This window comes from Papaver somniferum, chromosome 10 (genome assembly GCF_003573695.1).
Source record: "Papaver somniferum cultivar HN1 chromosome 10, ASM357369v1, whole genome shotgun sequence".
NCBI classification, from domain to species: domain Eukaryota; kingdom Viridiplantae; phylum Streptophyta; class Magnoliopsida; order Ranunculales; family Papaveraceae; genus Papaver; species Papaver somniferum.
In genome coordinates this window covers 63,583,413-63,599,199 of record NC_039367.1, presented here as the reverse complement: position 1 = coordinate 63,599,199, position 15,787 = coordinate 63,583,413, and the positions used below count along the sequence as shown (strand labels likewise).

Here is a 15,787-nt window from a genome sequence, read left to right as displayed (position 1 = left end):
GAGTTTATTGAGATAAACAGAAGATCCTTTGTCGAACTCACATCACTTGGTTGAAGAGAGTTGCTACCAAACAGATTTGTTGTTCCTTTACTTTTTGGAATACGAACCAAAGGAATTGTTCCAAGTATGTGACTTATTCATAAGTTGGAGGCGTGGGAATACAGACGGAACTAGGTGAACTATATGTTTAGTTGCTTGGTCTCAACTACACGAAGTTGGTTTGATTTTGTATAGCGGCTTAATCCTGAGAGTATTCAATTCTGGACAAGGTCCCGGGGTTTTTCTGCATTTGCGGTTTCCTCGTTAACAAAATCTTGTTGTGTCATTTACTTTTATTTTCCGAAATTATAATTCTTTGTTATTATAATTTAAAGTAAATTACACAAACGTTAATCCCGATTTACTTGATAGTAATCACATTGTGTTTGGTTAAGTCTGAACCTCTTATCAAGTAAACATACTTCGTTGTTGTATTGTCTCGATCTCGTATCCATAGACGATCACACGAAGTGTAAACCGATTAGTTGTATTGTCTCGACTCAGTCCATAGAAAATCACTTTTGGAGAAAGGACTTATAGGTGGAAAAGTTTTAGCTTGAGGTATATTTGGGTACCCTCGCCTTTTCATTTCGTATAATATTGTTTTGTCTTTATAATAGGAATAACACAAGTAATACGTATTCAATTTAGGTAGTCTAAGTCCTTATTAATTGTGGTCAACAACCAGACTTGTTCATATCGAATTATTATCTTGAAAGATAGACTACAAGTTTCATACTTTTCATAATTGAGATCCTGTTGATAGACACGACTATGGATATTGATTTGTGAGATCGTCCAAGAACTCTTCTACACAATCCGGTTAACGGACTTATCAGTCTAGACGTATTGATTGTAGAAGAGATAAGAGAAAACTCTATGTACATATTGTTCACGGATCTTTAATTTAGATCTACTTGCAATTGTATTAGGTTTTGTCCATACAAGGTGCCGAACGAAAAAGTTGGTGGGGTACTTGGTACCCTAACTCTTTCACAACCTCCAACACTCTAGTTTTTATGACTTCAACAAATTACGTAGCATTTCCAGCATAATGTTAATGCTTCAATAATTACAAATAAATAATCAAATATGGAAGGAATGTCAGATGGAGAAAAAAGTTTCAATCCGATTATGACATTAACCAGATTAGGGTTAACATGTAATGTAATCTGACTGAGTTACATTTATATTCTCCCTAATGAGATTGTGCAACCAACTAAGAATATCCTTCAACCAGGACTAGGTACTTTTTCTAGACCTTCCACATTTTGCTAGATAGTCTGCTATTCTGTTTGACTCTCGAGGCAAATAAGTGCTTTTCCAGGAATGAAACAAGCTTAACGAATACTTACTATCACTGTAACATTATTATTAGCCTATCTAACTTAAGCTAAATTTGATTACCTTTACTATATTAAGGTTGTCTCCTTTAAAATTGCAGATTCTATATTTCATGGGTATTTTATGTCTTTTTTATATATTAGGTCTTTTTATCGTTGGGTCATGTAATAACATCTTATATAGAGTCCGATTCTATGCGGATTCTCTAGTGAACGTACACGTGACATTTTAATTTTCATCACTTATTTAATTTTAGGAGTTACGCAACGAGAATCGAGATTCTAAATATAAACAGTAATAAGTTTATTTTTTTAACTAATTATTTAATCAAATTAACATGTTAAATATACAATTTTTAGAGGAGTTTGCACAAAAATAGGCTCTTTTACGGGAAAAATTTGCTCGTGCTCTGATCGAGCATCATAACTAACACTTTTACAATGCGAAGAACATTTAATCGATATACTAACTTACATAAAACTTGCAATCCAACCACCCCACCCCTCTAGGCTTATTTCTATACACCATGGAAAAGCATTTGACATACTTGGTGATATGACAAACCAGTCGCACCACTATGGGAAAAATATAAGCGATCGAAACTCTATCGAGCGCTCTTGACTATAAAGCCAGCGATAAAGTTTCATCGCTGTCTATTAAATCAATATCGCTTGCTGGAAAGTGTAGCATCAACGACTAGTTTTTAGTAGCCTATAAATAAGGTAATTTTCAAAATAAAAATTTACACCGAAAATTTTACTCAAAATTTTCTCTATTACTCTCTTTCTTAATCTTTATTTTTTTTTTTCAAAATTTCTCAAATGGCATAATTTTAAACCCAACTTGATTCAGTGCTTGATTTTTCTGAAGTAGTACTTGAAGCTTTTATTAAGAAGATATGTGTGATATTTATAGATAAAAAAAGGTAAAAAACAAAGAAGTCCTCAAGTTTAGATATTAACCAACTCAAACCTGCAAATAAGAAGAGGCAAAAGAAGAGTTCAAGACAAGGAAAATCAAGGTAAAACAAATTTGAAGGTAAAGAAGAGTCACACAAACAAAGGATTCATGGAAGTCTTTTTCATTGACGCGACGCCAATCGCCGGGCACCTTTGTTCAAGGTCCGCCACTCCTCATGTTTTAACCCGCTGGCATTACCAAAGCAATATACAAATTAAATTCTTTATTGATAACACTTAAGCGACTAGCTACTCAACGCGAGTGCATTGCGTTTGTTGAGGTTCATTTTTTCTTCTTGATATTTCAGAAATATGTTTTCCGAGAATGGTTGGGATTGGAGTGCACCTCCAATGATAGGACTATCCGTAAACCAAACATAATTCATACAAATGCATTCATCTTCTGCAATAGTAAATTTTGGACCCTGCCTACTTATTTGATTTTTCACATTAACAGTTATTTGATTTTTCGCGACGTACTTGTTTTCTATGAACTCACATATGTTCATATTTTGAAAATTATATGAGTTTTTTTTTTTGTTGTAGAAGAGTTACAAAAAGCATGGAATATATGTGAGTTTGAGAATTTCTAGAGAGATTTAGAAATTTTGCTGTGAGTTGAAATGAACTTGAAGTTGAGTATTTATAGAGGGTGAATTACTGACCGTTGGATGATAACTAACTGAGCGATGATCATAGTGTCGAGCAATATAAAGACTATCGCTAGCGCTCTAACGACCAGCAAGCGATTGCATCGAGCAAAAAATACTCTATTGCTCGGTAGAGACCTACCGTTTATGTCTACGTGGTATATTTGCCACTTAACTACTTATGTTTGCCACTTTTACGTACCCATAATGGGTGCAAAACTAGCAAAACCACTTCCATATGCTATATGCACAGGAATAAGCCTTACCCCTTGTAGCAAACGAAAATCTTCTAATCAATTCACGGTTCAGTAACCAAACTATCACTCTCCTCCTCTCTCTCTCTCACTTCTTCTTCTCCAACAAAACCATCAAGAACAACCCTTCTCTGCTCAGATCTAGTCCAATGATGGACTAGATCTGAGCAGATTTCTTCATTATTCCTTGTTTTCTAGGTTAGCTAGTAGTTTAGTGTAGTTTTTATTATGTTTCCTACTTATCTACACCATTATGGTGGTTTTATCTACTCTTTTGAGGTTTGTCTTCGCTTTAATGGCGATTCTTGGTTATTGGGTTGGGTTTTAAGATCAATAGTGATGCTCTCCAATGACGAAATCTCCATCTTGGCTGTCTCCGGCGTCGGAATCTTCATCATCAACTTATCCGGCGACAGAATCTCCATATGTGGTCTTTTTGACGACGGAAGCTTCATCACTAGTCTCAAGAGATTTGAGCAAATCACTCCTACTTTGGGAGCACATCTTTCTATAGAAGAAAAACAAACTAAATGGTTGGAAGTTAATTCCGAGAAAAACCATTCTTCTTCCGATTTAATCGGATCTTATTCATACTTGTATTTGTCTTACTTCGATAATCCTTCTCTTTTTCTTGTCGGATTTCTCGGTATTGTATTTTTACTGTATGTTGATCTTAAACTCATTGTAACCTAGAATTTCATTAATGAAGAGGTTCCTTGTTTATCAAACAAACAAACAAACAAACAAAAAAATCTTTTCGACACTCGGCATGAGTCATGGCTCGTGACTCATGTTATGAGGAAACGGCCTATGAACGACAGGTAATCAACTGTTTTATGTCCGAGTCTCTCTATGTTTAAAACTCCCATTCTCATCACTCTTTCTGGATAAAACTAAAGAAGTTGATTTTGAGAGAGAAAGAGAGAGAGAGATGTCATCAGCCTCATTAGAGGGTTTAGGAGGATTAGCAATACATGAAATAGTATCAAAGTTAGGTCCTAAAGATGCAGCTATTCTAGCTTGCGTTAACAAGAGATTTAGGGTTTCAGCTTCTGAAGAAATCATTTGGTCTAAATTATGTTCTCAAGATCTTGATCTCTCTTCTCCTACAGATCCTTTTGGAAATCCAACTCCTTCTTTCAAGGTATAAATTTACATTAATCATCCCTATTCACCAACCTAATCAATCTGTATTTTCATTTATCATTTTTCCCCTTGGTTTTTTACAGGAAACATACCAGATATGGAGGAAGGAGTTCAGTATGTACCCTTGGTCTCTTGTGAAAAGAGTGAAAAGATGCTGGGGATCACTTAAAAATTGGATGGCCATAAATTTCCCAGAGGCTGGAAATACATTGCGAAAAGGCGCAACTGAGGATGATATTAAAACTGTTGAAGAGAGTCTAAAAGTGAAATTGCCATTATCTACAAAGGTTCTGTACCGCCTTTGCGATGGTCAAGATGTTAAAGATAATATGTTTTCAGGGCTTGGCCTTATGGGAGGTTACTCCTTTTATGACCATAATGTAAATGTCTACTTGTTACCTTTGTCTCATGTCATAACAGCAACCAAGGAGTTTGTAAGTAACCTTGGATTTTCAAACAGGTCTAAGTATGTTGTTGTCGCAGCTTCGTCTACTTACATTGAGAAGCTGTTTTTCCTGAATTGTATTAATGGGCAACTTCATGTTGGTACAAGGAACTTATATGCAGATGGAGAAACAGTTCCTTGTGTGCCTAGGGAATTGATTAGTTCCGTGCATGGTGGGGATGGTGGTGAGCCACAAGATGCTATGTTGTTGTGGTTAGAAGAACATAACCGTCGCTTACATAGTGGAATTATTCAAGTTCATGAGGTGGAGAAAGTTAAAAGTATCAATCTATTCCCTGAATCACCCCCACTGTGTTCTACTGCAGTTACTCATGGTGTTAAGGTAACCGGAAAAACTTCGTATTTTATTCTGAAGTATAATTTGCTGTTTTTGTGACAAACTGAGATTTCATTTCTACAGTTAGTTTTTAGTTCATTCGTGTGTCTTGTTATGAGGTATTAGCATGTCCATCGAAAATCCATATGTGCATTGCATCGTTGTCTCTGCTCATAGGTTTGTATTCAAATTGTGGGGAAGATTGTGTCTGGGGACTGAAATGTCAGCTTGTACTAATGTCGATGATTTATTTGCAGATTCGTGCTTCTGCTGTCTTTGTCCCGGAGCTAAGTGATCTTCAAGAGGATAATGAAAAATATTGGTTTTCTTACTCAATCCGGATGAGCCTTTCACAAGAAGGTGGCCGGTTAGATGGCATGCCTTTCAACTCCTGTCAACTTTATTGGCGGCACTGGATTATTCGAGCTGATGATGCTGTTGTCTCTGATGTAAATGGAGAAGCTGTAATAGGACAGGTATCAATCATGTTCTATACTTACTGTTTTTGTTTTTTTCTCTGGGTAAGCAAATCTTCATGGCAATCTCTTACGATGGAGTACTTCTTAGTGCAATCAAAAATATGTTCACAAAAATGATTTGGAAGCTTCTTCTATATACCGTGTATACTTAAATTATTAATTGGTATTACGTTTGCGTTGTTCTAGGGACGTAGGTCAAACTAGAGTTGTAAAATATATACCTACTGACTATATATCTAACAGATGAAGAAGGAAGATATCCATCATGTTGGATAAGCAAATCTTAGTAGGATTCTTCTACAATCAAGTACATCTTATTGCATTGTTCTAAGGATGTAGGTCAAGTTAGAGCTGTAAAATGTGCCTACTAATTATCTAATACCGAACTCTCGATATTCTCAAGATACAAGCACCTTTTGTTTTGATAATTAGTTACTTATTCATGTTCTTGTTTGCTACAGTACCCACTCTTGTCTCCAGATGGTCAGGAGTTTGTTTATCAAAGTTGCACACCTCTACCATCTTCTACTGGCTCTGTTGAAGGTTCTTTCACTTTTGTTCCTGGAAGGTATTTCAGCTACACTTAGTGTCCCATTAGTAGAAAAATAAACACAGAAGAATAATGGCTGTAAGCTCCCGTGGGTATAACTAGTGACAAATTATATGACTACACCTCTGTATATCAGGAAGACAATAATAAAATGATGATTGGCATGTCTATTCAGATGTATTTGGAATTTAGGTTGCTGGTGCGTTTTGGTTTTGATTAGTGTGCCTTGGTTGCGCAAATGCTCACACAGCATCTCCTAGAAAGCTCCCTACTCTGCAGAACATCTTTCCTCAAGAGCGTCAAGGGACTCAAAAGAAGGGGTTAACAAATTAGGTTGGGAAAACTGATATCTAATATCTCTCTGCAATGGCTCAACATAAGTTGGGGGGTTTTCTCTCTTCACATAGATCGACTATATTTACCTAGTGCGTTGAGAGTTGATTTTGTAAGAAGAGACAGCCACTTGGATTTAGATTTATGCTATCTTCGATTTTTATGCAATGTTGTTTACTACTTTAGAAAAGGGTACTCAGTGGAATAAAGAGCTCTCCAAAAAGTTGCTCTTTGAAGTAAAGAGAGAGGCTAACTTTTCTTACTAAAGGGTGGAGAGTAATAATTTTTCAGAACACGGTGCTTATGGATTTAGAGAATGAATGTTGGCTGGCCACATGAGGAAAGCCAAAACCAGTATTCATTATAGTGAGAGCTTCTCGGAGACCAGTTTCTCTAAGTCGCTGTTGAGTTTCTTGAAGATGCTTTTATGAAATGTAAATGAAATAGTTTTCTAGACTTCTGATGCTTTGATTATTACTTTTGCAGGTTGACAAACCCATTAAGCAGTCCCTTTAGGGTTGAAGCTGGGAATTTTCCACTCCAACTGCCAAAATATGTGTTCTAATTGTTCTCATCATCAACCCATCTAGTGCCTTTGTGGAGCCAACAGGGCAAAATGCAAAGTCTACTACTCAAAACTTGTATGATTTAACTTTGTTGTTGTTATTGTATATTTTCATAAAAAATACTATGATTTTGTTTCTCTGTGAACAAAAATAAAAAAACAAAAAATAGCGCTGCTGATTCTTTCTAAACCTTAAAACTAAGGGATGTTGGCCGCATTACTCATGTGTCTTTGTTATGTTGATTTCAGTTGTGTCGTGAACAGTATTTTTTTAAATTTTTTTAATGAAGCATAGACAGCATGAATTTGTTTTTCACCATCTGGCATCTGGCGGTTGTCTCCGGAGGATGTTAGTTTTTGTGTATGATTTGCTTGGAAGCCTTCTACATCCAATATTTCTATATTTGTAAGAGCATCTCCAATGCTGGGGTGAACATCCAATATTTGTAAGAGCATCTCCAATGTTAGGGTGAAGGTAATCCTAGTTGGAGGTCCTATTAATACTTTTATTTTTTTGTCGTGGGTCATTCCTATGTAGCTAAAAAAAGTTAAAGTTATACTTCCTACCTAAAATTTCATCTCCAATGCAAAGGTATTATTATCCTCAAACTTAGAGTAAAATTAATTTTGGAATAAAGAAATTAATGATGTGTCAAAAGACCTTGGATCAAGGAAAAGGTAAAGATATGACTTTCTCTTTGAGATGACATCCATGTCATGCTAAGATCTTTACCTTGGCATTGGAGATAAATTTTTGGTTAGATAAGTGTTAAATTCTAGGTGTCATGTCTTTTTAAGACCTTTACCCCTTGCATTGGAGATGCTCTAAGCTCCTCACTCCTCAAAAATTGGTCAAAAAATACAATCAACATGTCTATGGCACTTGCGGCTACCAAGAGTTGGTTTATATACAACATATCATACGGAAAGATTTATATACAGCATATCATACGGAAAGAAAGGTGTCTTAGAGTCTTTGATGACAAATCTAGAACACCCGAGCAATTAGCTTTAGACATTTCTAGACATTATTCTTATTGGCAGCCAGAAAGCTCAACTGGGATAACTGTAACTAACTGCAGTTATCAGAAGATCAATACTTATTGGAAATTTCCAAAAAAAACAAACAGTTATAACACTTTACAGTTGTAGCTTGCAAACTAAAAAAAACATTCTGAATGCTTCACCCACTATTAACCCTCTTGGGTTTAGAAGTTAAAGAGGATCAATGTATGAAAATACATACAGCTGAAAGAGAGCTGTTGCTTGACGTTCATTATTTTCTGTAATGGGAATCTAAATAACCTTTTGTTCCAGAACATCAACAAACAAGAGCAAAGAAAGAATGGAGACAATATTACAAGGGAATCCTGGGAAGAAAGATGAACACAAGTACACCAGTTTAGTCGTGATGTCCTTCGAAAAAAGGCAAGATAATCACGTGTAAAGAGCATAATCATTAGTTTGCACTGGAATTGATGAAAAAGAGGTAAAATATAACATGCATGACCTAGGATCCACGACTTTTAAGCTGCCTTTTTCTTATTCTTGCCAAAGAGCAGGTTCCATGAGTATGTATTGCCCTTCTCTGCTGCAGCACGTACTCGATTTCCACCGACCTGGATGCCCAAAATAAGCCCCAGAAGTAAATAACATAAATAATTCCTTAGAAAAGAAGCAGCTAGATCTGTTCGTATATTTAATTTGCACAAGGTTAATGTATGTTCAATATGCCGAAAAGCAAAACAGAATGAAAGAGATCGCATGGATAATTATAACGTGGACAAAAGTCGAAAAAGAGAGAGAAAAAATGCAATAACTAGAAAAAAGAGGTTAACTGAGGAGCCTCATCCCGCTGTTAAGAATTATGTATTGCTCCAGTTTTTTTTGTTTTGTGATTGGAGGTATCTCGTTGTCAACAAAAGGGGAAAACAAACATTTGTATCATTCATTGAGATCCTACCTCAATGATCTATGGTGCATGATTTTTGCCTATTCGATTGGAAACTGGATGCGAATAGATGCAAAAAAGTAAGGGAACACATACCTGAGAAAACATAAAAGAAGAAACACACTGATCTATACTCTTAACCAGGTGCAGGGTGTGTAAATGTGCAGATAGAAGTGGTGGTGCAGGTCATGGTGTGTAAATGTGCAGACAGAAGTGGCTTAGCATCTTGATACTACATTATCAAAGATTTCTGTTCTTATTCAGATATTAAGCACATACCTTGTCCATGATCCAATAGCCAATTGCTGGCATGTATTGCACCAAGTACATAATGGCAAGCACAGGCTGCAATTGAAAGAAATTTCACTCAGACATTTTCAGAAACGAAGGTTTTTGAGTATCCCAAAGTTTGATATGTTTTTTGGTACGAGTACTAATGGCTTCCAACAAAATGTCAGATTTCTCTGGAAATCATTGCAAAATAAGAACGAAACCAAATTACACACACTTACATGGTCAGATATCCAAGCTTCCTTCAATCCATGTGTTGCTGCAATAATTGTTAGCTCGGCACACCTTTCTGATGAGACCCGCTTCTGCCAACAATAAAATAACATGGCATTTGGGTGTCACATGTGTAACATAAATTTTCCCAAAGATTGTATTTATACACACGACACCCCGTTGAATTACCCAGGCCAAATCCACTGGTCATTCAGTTAAATATGGCTTCAGGTTAGCTCCAGTCCAGATTGAGATGCTTACCCCAAAAGAGCCCTTTTGAGCAGAAGTGCCTGCTCCAGTACCATTTGATGTATCTATAGGTCCAGGACAGACGACCGTTACTTTTATACCTTTTTGACAGAGCTGCACTCATGAGATAGAAAATAGTTGAAGCATATACGTAATATCCAGATTCCAGAAAAAATTGAGAAGAATTTGGAATACAACAATTGTGACTGTTATTAATTTGACTACTTATCAAGAAAACCGAGATTAAAAAAATGATGGTATTGATGTTAAGGGTGTACCTCAGAACGCAAGGTATGGAAATATCCATTTAAAGCATATTTCGAGGCAGAATAAATAGCCTGACCTGGTGCAGGTGTCTTTCCAGCAGCACTGCTCATCTGCACATAAACCTAGTTAACACTTAAAGATGTATAGGAAAAATCCACCACAAGTTTCTGGGGTTAACCAAGGCTACGCATGATCGTAGTGACGACCTATAACAAAGCCTCTCTTGGACAGACAACACCTTATAGGAAACCAAATCCAGTATCATATGTCATAACCACTTTTTAAATGAACCAAATGCCCCATAAGAAGCTTTGTGAATTTTATCATTAGTGATGACATCGACAAACATCTTAAAAAGTTGTTTATCCATGATGTAGCTTAAGAATGAAATACGATCATAACTTTGTTTATTTTACTGAAGACATCATCACATATATAAGATTATAACTGGGAATTGATTCAAACTTACCACTACAAAATGACCTTTTCCTCTTTCCACCATAAGAGGTGCTAAGAGCTGAGTGAGAGTTATTGTCCCCACAACATTCACATCAAGAGTAGCCTGGTTACAAGGATGCAAACTGTCGAGATTATTTCTCCCTTGTTGTTGTATAACTTCAAGATAAAAATAGTTAAGTAGTACGTAGATCAGCCTTTGACTATTCAAATCAACACATGGAGGCAAAACTCTCGGTGAAATTTTTATAGTCAAGGACTGAGCTTACTGTCTGGATCAAATGACACAGGGAGTTTCTATTTGGTACCTTAAGACTTTCCTCAGTCACGTCCAAAGCAGATGTTTTCTGCAAGCACGGATTCAAACCAGCCAAAACAAAGTTACCTTGAGCAGCCGTATATATTTTAAGTATTGAATCTTTTGGAGGATAATAAATTTTTACATTGACATCAATATTATGTCTCAATTACGTGATAACTTGAACAGATTTAGATACAATCCTATGCAAGACAAGAATACTACTACCAAATAAATCTATTATGAGTTAATATTCACTCACTGGTCGTTCATACGCTGCATTATGGATCATATAATCAACACCATTAGCCGGATAATATGATTCTGCTGTCATTACGGTTTCTTTTAAAGACTCTTCACCAGCTGTCAAATCCAAAGGTAAAACCTTAACTCCTTCTGGTGCATGTTTACCTGGGATTGGTTTTTAAATAAAAAGTATTATAATTTGAATAAATAGAAGAAGAAGAACTGAAAGTGTTTGGAGGGAGATTACCAACAAGCTGCGATTTGACTCTTTCCAGTTCAGCTTCATTTCGTGCAGAAATGATGAGTTTGGCTCCTAAACTAGCAAGTTGTTTGCACAGAATCTCCCCTAAGAAAGCACATTATAGTATGTCATTGTCAAAACTAGTAACCTCATTTTTAGTAAGAGTTTTAATCATATTCATAAAAGGTGAAACAACCTATTCCATTACCCCTAATTTTAGTCTTAGAATGAAGTATCAAGTATCCATCTCCCTTAGAATAGCTAAACCATACACGAGAAGCTACAAAAAACAGACTATTTCTTCCCGGATCACCATTGAGATTAAGTATTTTTTTAACTGAACAATGGGAGAGTAATTACTCAAGTACAGTTTCTTTCGTTTCTTAAAAGTCTTTAGATCTTCTTAATACCCATAAATTACAGTAACACAGTCTACAATAAATAGGTCCTGCTTTAGTGCTTCTACTGATGAACTCATTACTCATAGATGCATATAATTCACAATACCAGATTATGTTCCTGAGTAAATTGAACACATACCAATTCCACGGCTTGCGCCCGTAATCCAGAAAACCTAATTCCAATTATTAAATAACCAAATTATCATATGAAAAACAAAATCAAAATAATAATAATAAATTGTTTTGAGCAACAAATAAACTCACCTTATCTTCAATTTCTTCTTGTTTGGCTTTCCCTCTGGATAACAACGTCAAATCCCCTACAGAAAAGAAAAATCAAGATTAGTGCTAATCTGACAGCCGAGTGAAGGAAAATGGAGTGAGGGGTAAGAGAAAGAGACAGGATTACCATCTGCAGTTGATAGTTTAAGTATGAATCCAATGAATGGAGATAAAATCAACAAACCTATCACCAAAATCATTATTTGAATTTCGACTTAAAAAGAAAAAAGATATCAAATTAGGTTTTTTCTTTCGTTTTCTACAGTCTTGTGTAGTTATGTGCTATGAAGAAACAAAAAACAGTATTTATATATATATATATATATATATCCAGTGATGAAGGACTCTGGTCCTTTGTTCTATGCGCTTGGAGATGACACGTAGCGGAATCACAATGCTGACAGGAACTCTGATGGTGAGCCGTTCTGTTCCACTTCTGTTGTAGGGAGGGGGTTTTTGGATCAAGGAAGTGATAAACTCGTGCTTGACTCACCTCATACGAGCTAGCCCATATTTTTCGCTCGAGTCGGATAAAACAACCCCTGCACAAGACGCGTTTCAAAACAAAAGATAACCTTTTCCTTTTTTTTCTTCTTCTGTTCTAACTATTAACCGTGAAGAACACTTATAAACTCTAAAATCCAATTTCATCTACGATTGATCTGATGTCAAACCATCAGGATTTTGAACATTTCATCACCAAAACTACATCTTCGAAAAAGTCTCAACGACAATGATGGGTGAGTATCTAGATTATGAAGGTTGGGAACAATTTGCAAAGCGAAGAAAATATAATGAAACATTTTGGATACACCTGTCTTCAAATGTACCAGATTTGTTGGAAAAGAAAAATTCTAGATACCCAAGTGACTAAATCATGATTATCTCTTTATTCTATATATCTTTATAAAAAACAAAAACAAAAACGAGTCTATAAACCTTGGTTCCTTCATGCGGATAGAAGAGAAATAAATCATTCACTTTCTCTTTACGGAACATGATTACCAAATTTCTCTGCCATACAAGTGACGGGAAAATGTAAGATTTCACTACCACTTGAATGCCAGTGAAATTATGGCATAAAGTGTTTTTTGATATTACGATGGTGGGAATCGTTGTTATATGGTAGAACAAGAACTCGTTGTCTAAATCAGCTAGATCATCTACAATGAAAAAGAATTGGGGATTGGATACTGGCGAAATTCCTACAAGTTTTGAGCATTGCATGTAGTAGAAATAGTTAGAATGCAAATTTTTAATTGTGATTTCTTTTTGATTCCCATTTTATACCTACTAATTTGTGTACCGTAATTTTAAGTGCACGTCCTTGGCTTCATGGTGGGATTAGTGGAGTTATAATTAGAGTTAGACAGTTGTCGAAAGAGTTAACTATTCTTCACCATGGTCCATGGATCACTTCAAGTTCACGAGGAACAGCTAAAACTTGCAGGTCATTGTATTCCTAAGCACGTTAACGTGCCAGACTTTGCTATTGATGTCATATAAAGCTTGGTTTTGCAGAAATCAACAACTCCTGAAGATCAATTATTTCTTATAGATAAGGATCAAGACAACAACAAAGAAGAAAAGATACACAACTTGGTGATGATAACTCCAAATTCAGATTCACATTCACATTCACACTTTTCTGACGAGACAAAGAACATGGGATAAGGAGAAGTAGAACTAGTAACAAGAAATCCATGGAATTTTTAGTAAACTTTTGAAACTCTTTTGCCCAAAATCTGCACGATGTTTTTGCTTAATGAATATTCTTTAAGCTTTTTTTTTTGATGAAGGATATGCTTTAAGCTTAAAGCTCATAAGAAACCTTTTCCAATTCATTACTAGACCTTGAGGAATTTATATTATGGACTTTGGGGTATGATATCTGCTGCATGAGAATTAAAATTATCAACTGACAAGACAAACCTTGGTTAGTTTGCATCAATGGATTTCAACTGCTTGTTTTTTTTATGTTATATGCCCATGCAGTAATGTTGCAAAATGACAAAATGTGATGACCCGACCCTAAGATCTTCTCCAATTCATCAAAGTAAATAAGATTTGTTGTGATTCTTATGAAACCAAACTACCACCAAGGTGAGTATGTTGTTGTACTAGTATCAATATCCCTTAATGCACTTAAATTTCAATATGTTCGGAGGACACATAAGATAGCAATTGGAAGGATGAATTTCTTCATTCCTAGGGAGAATTACAATTGGAATAACTGTAGTGAACATCAATTTAAGGGTGATATTAGTAAGATTAACCAAACCAATGATAATGAAATACAGCCTTCCCCATCACTTTGGTGGTAGGGAAAGGTTACATTTCACCAATACTATGTTGATAGTGAATTGTTGTGTTTCATTTTCTTTTCTACGGTAGAGAAATTTGAATTTCACGTTCTGAATTATTAACGTGAATTTTTTATTTCTCTTCCATTGTTGCGAACGAACCAAGGTTTTACATATTGATACTACTTTCTATCCATACCTAGAAAGAAGAGAGATTCTTGAGTTAATCATTTGGGTTCCTCGGATTCTTCATTTACGGCAAACTCAAGTGCATTTGAAAACAGAGAATCACAAAATTTTACATTTGATTCTATTAGCTTTGAAAATGGAGAAGTAAGTATTAAAGGTTTAACTCTTATTGATTTTACGTCAAACAATCATAGATGATCAACACTAAACATAACTCATTCATGTATCTGTGGGTTAGGGTAATTCTAGTGAGTCGGCCCTCAAGGATTTTTTGGTCTAAAAAATATTGAAATTTGACTCATTGATAAATTAGTGAGTCGACTACGAGTTTATCACTCCCTTGATCCAAATGCCCCCTCCCTATAACAAAAGTGTTTTGTTCACCTCGTATTTCCTTTGCTTCATTCTTACAGGCCCGGGAGAATTTTTTTATTTTTGACAAAGAACGGGAGAAAGTCCTAAAATTGTGACGAGAATATAAATTTTTATTTTATTGTATTTAGAAAGGTGTTGGAGCTCAGCTTGTTGTTAGGCTACCAACCAATAGTTCTGTATGATTTATTGTCTATGTACTGTTGGATTAATCCTTTTTATTTTATTTTATTTTATTTTTATATCAGCTTATTTCATATCCTACAAGAGAATCGAGAGTATAAATTTTGTAAATAGTTATGGGTATTCTATAGTGATCATGTGGCCTCTCTGAATTTATATATGCACACATTATAGCTTCACTGCTTCACCCAATTGAACTTCTGATATCATTTGTATTGTATGTCTTGTCATCAGAGTTCCTGTATGACTCAGTATCGACTTTTTGTGTTGATTTTCCTTCAATTGCTGGTGTTTGCTGCAATTTCTGCCGGAAATGTATTCATAATAAGTTCTAATGTTATTCTTGAGTAAAATATTGTGCTCTTAGTATAGAGAAATATAGAACCTGTCTCAAGTCGTAGTAATCCCAATGATGAATTCCTTGTCTCGTTCTATATACATATTAATGTTCAGATTATTTGATTGAGCAATATTGACTTATTATTGTACTAACAGTATCAACATAAATCTTCGGTACTTGAAGTGTATATATCAATTGTATGCTCATTCACTTAAATGAGTTTTTGAATCAGTTTGTGGTTAATTTCAGCTGAACGCTATGAACTAAATGAAGTTCTTGGCTCGTGTAATGCAATTAAGGTTGTCATCGATATTGTTAACACAACATATAATCCGTGTGTAAAATAACACACGGTATCCTGTTTCTCAAGCAATTGTAATTTAGGCAATCAGTCGTAAGTTAGG

General features: G+C 35.3%; 2 protein-coding genes across 3 annotated transcripts; one reads left to right on the top strand and one right to left on the bottom strand.

Annotated features, from left to right (window-relative positions):
• The first annotated feature begins 4,118 nt into the window (after window positions 1–4,118).
• Window positions 4,119–7,420, top strand: LOC113318669 (F-box protein SKIP16-like). Its single transcript, XM_026566874.1, has 5 exons — window positions 4,119–4,390; window positions 4,476–5,180; window positions 5,432–5,650; window positions 6,115–6,221; window positions 7,023–7,420. The coding sequence occupies exons 1-5, from the start codon at window positions 4,178–4,180 to the stop codon at window positions 7,099–7,101; spliced, it is 1,323 nt and encodes a 440-aa protein (XP_026422659.1). The 5' UTR covers window positions 4,119–4,177; the 3' UTR covers window positions 7,102–7,420.
• Window positions 7,421–8,154: 734 nt separating this feature from the next.
• LOC113319020 (dehydrogenase/reductase SDR family member 7-like) lies at window positions 8,155–12,292 on the bottom strand. 2 transcript variants are annotated; one of them, XM_026567326.1, is made up of 13 exons: window positions 12,124–12,292; window positions 11,979–12,034; window positions 11,854–11,887; window positions 11,320–11,418; window positions 11,089–11,237; window positions 10,837–10,875; window positions 10,542–10,634; window positions 10,084–10,182; window positions 9,818–9,919; window positions 9,565–9,648; window positions 9,332–9,397; window positions 8,612–8,720; window positions 8,155–8,471 (listed from the first exon to the last, which is right to left on the bottom strand). In XM_026567326.1, the coding sequence occupies exons 1-12, from the start codon at window positions 12,194–12,196 to the stop codon at window positions 8,628–8,630; spliced, it is 987 nt and encodes a 328-aa protein (XP_026423111.1). In that variant the 5' UTR covers window positions 12,197–12,292; the 3' UTR covers window positions 8,155–8,471; window positions 8,612–8,627. The 2 variants fall into 2 exon arrangements, with proteins under 2 accessions (XP_026423111.1, XP_026423109.1); XM_026567324.1 differs by having other exon boundaries at window positions 8,155–8,720; window positions 12,124–12,291.
• Between the last annotated feature and the right edge of the window lie 3,495 nt (window positions 12,293–15,787).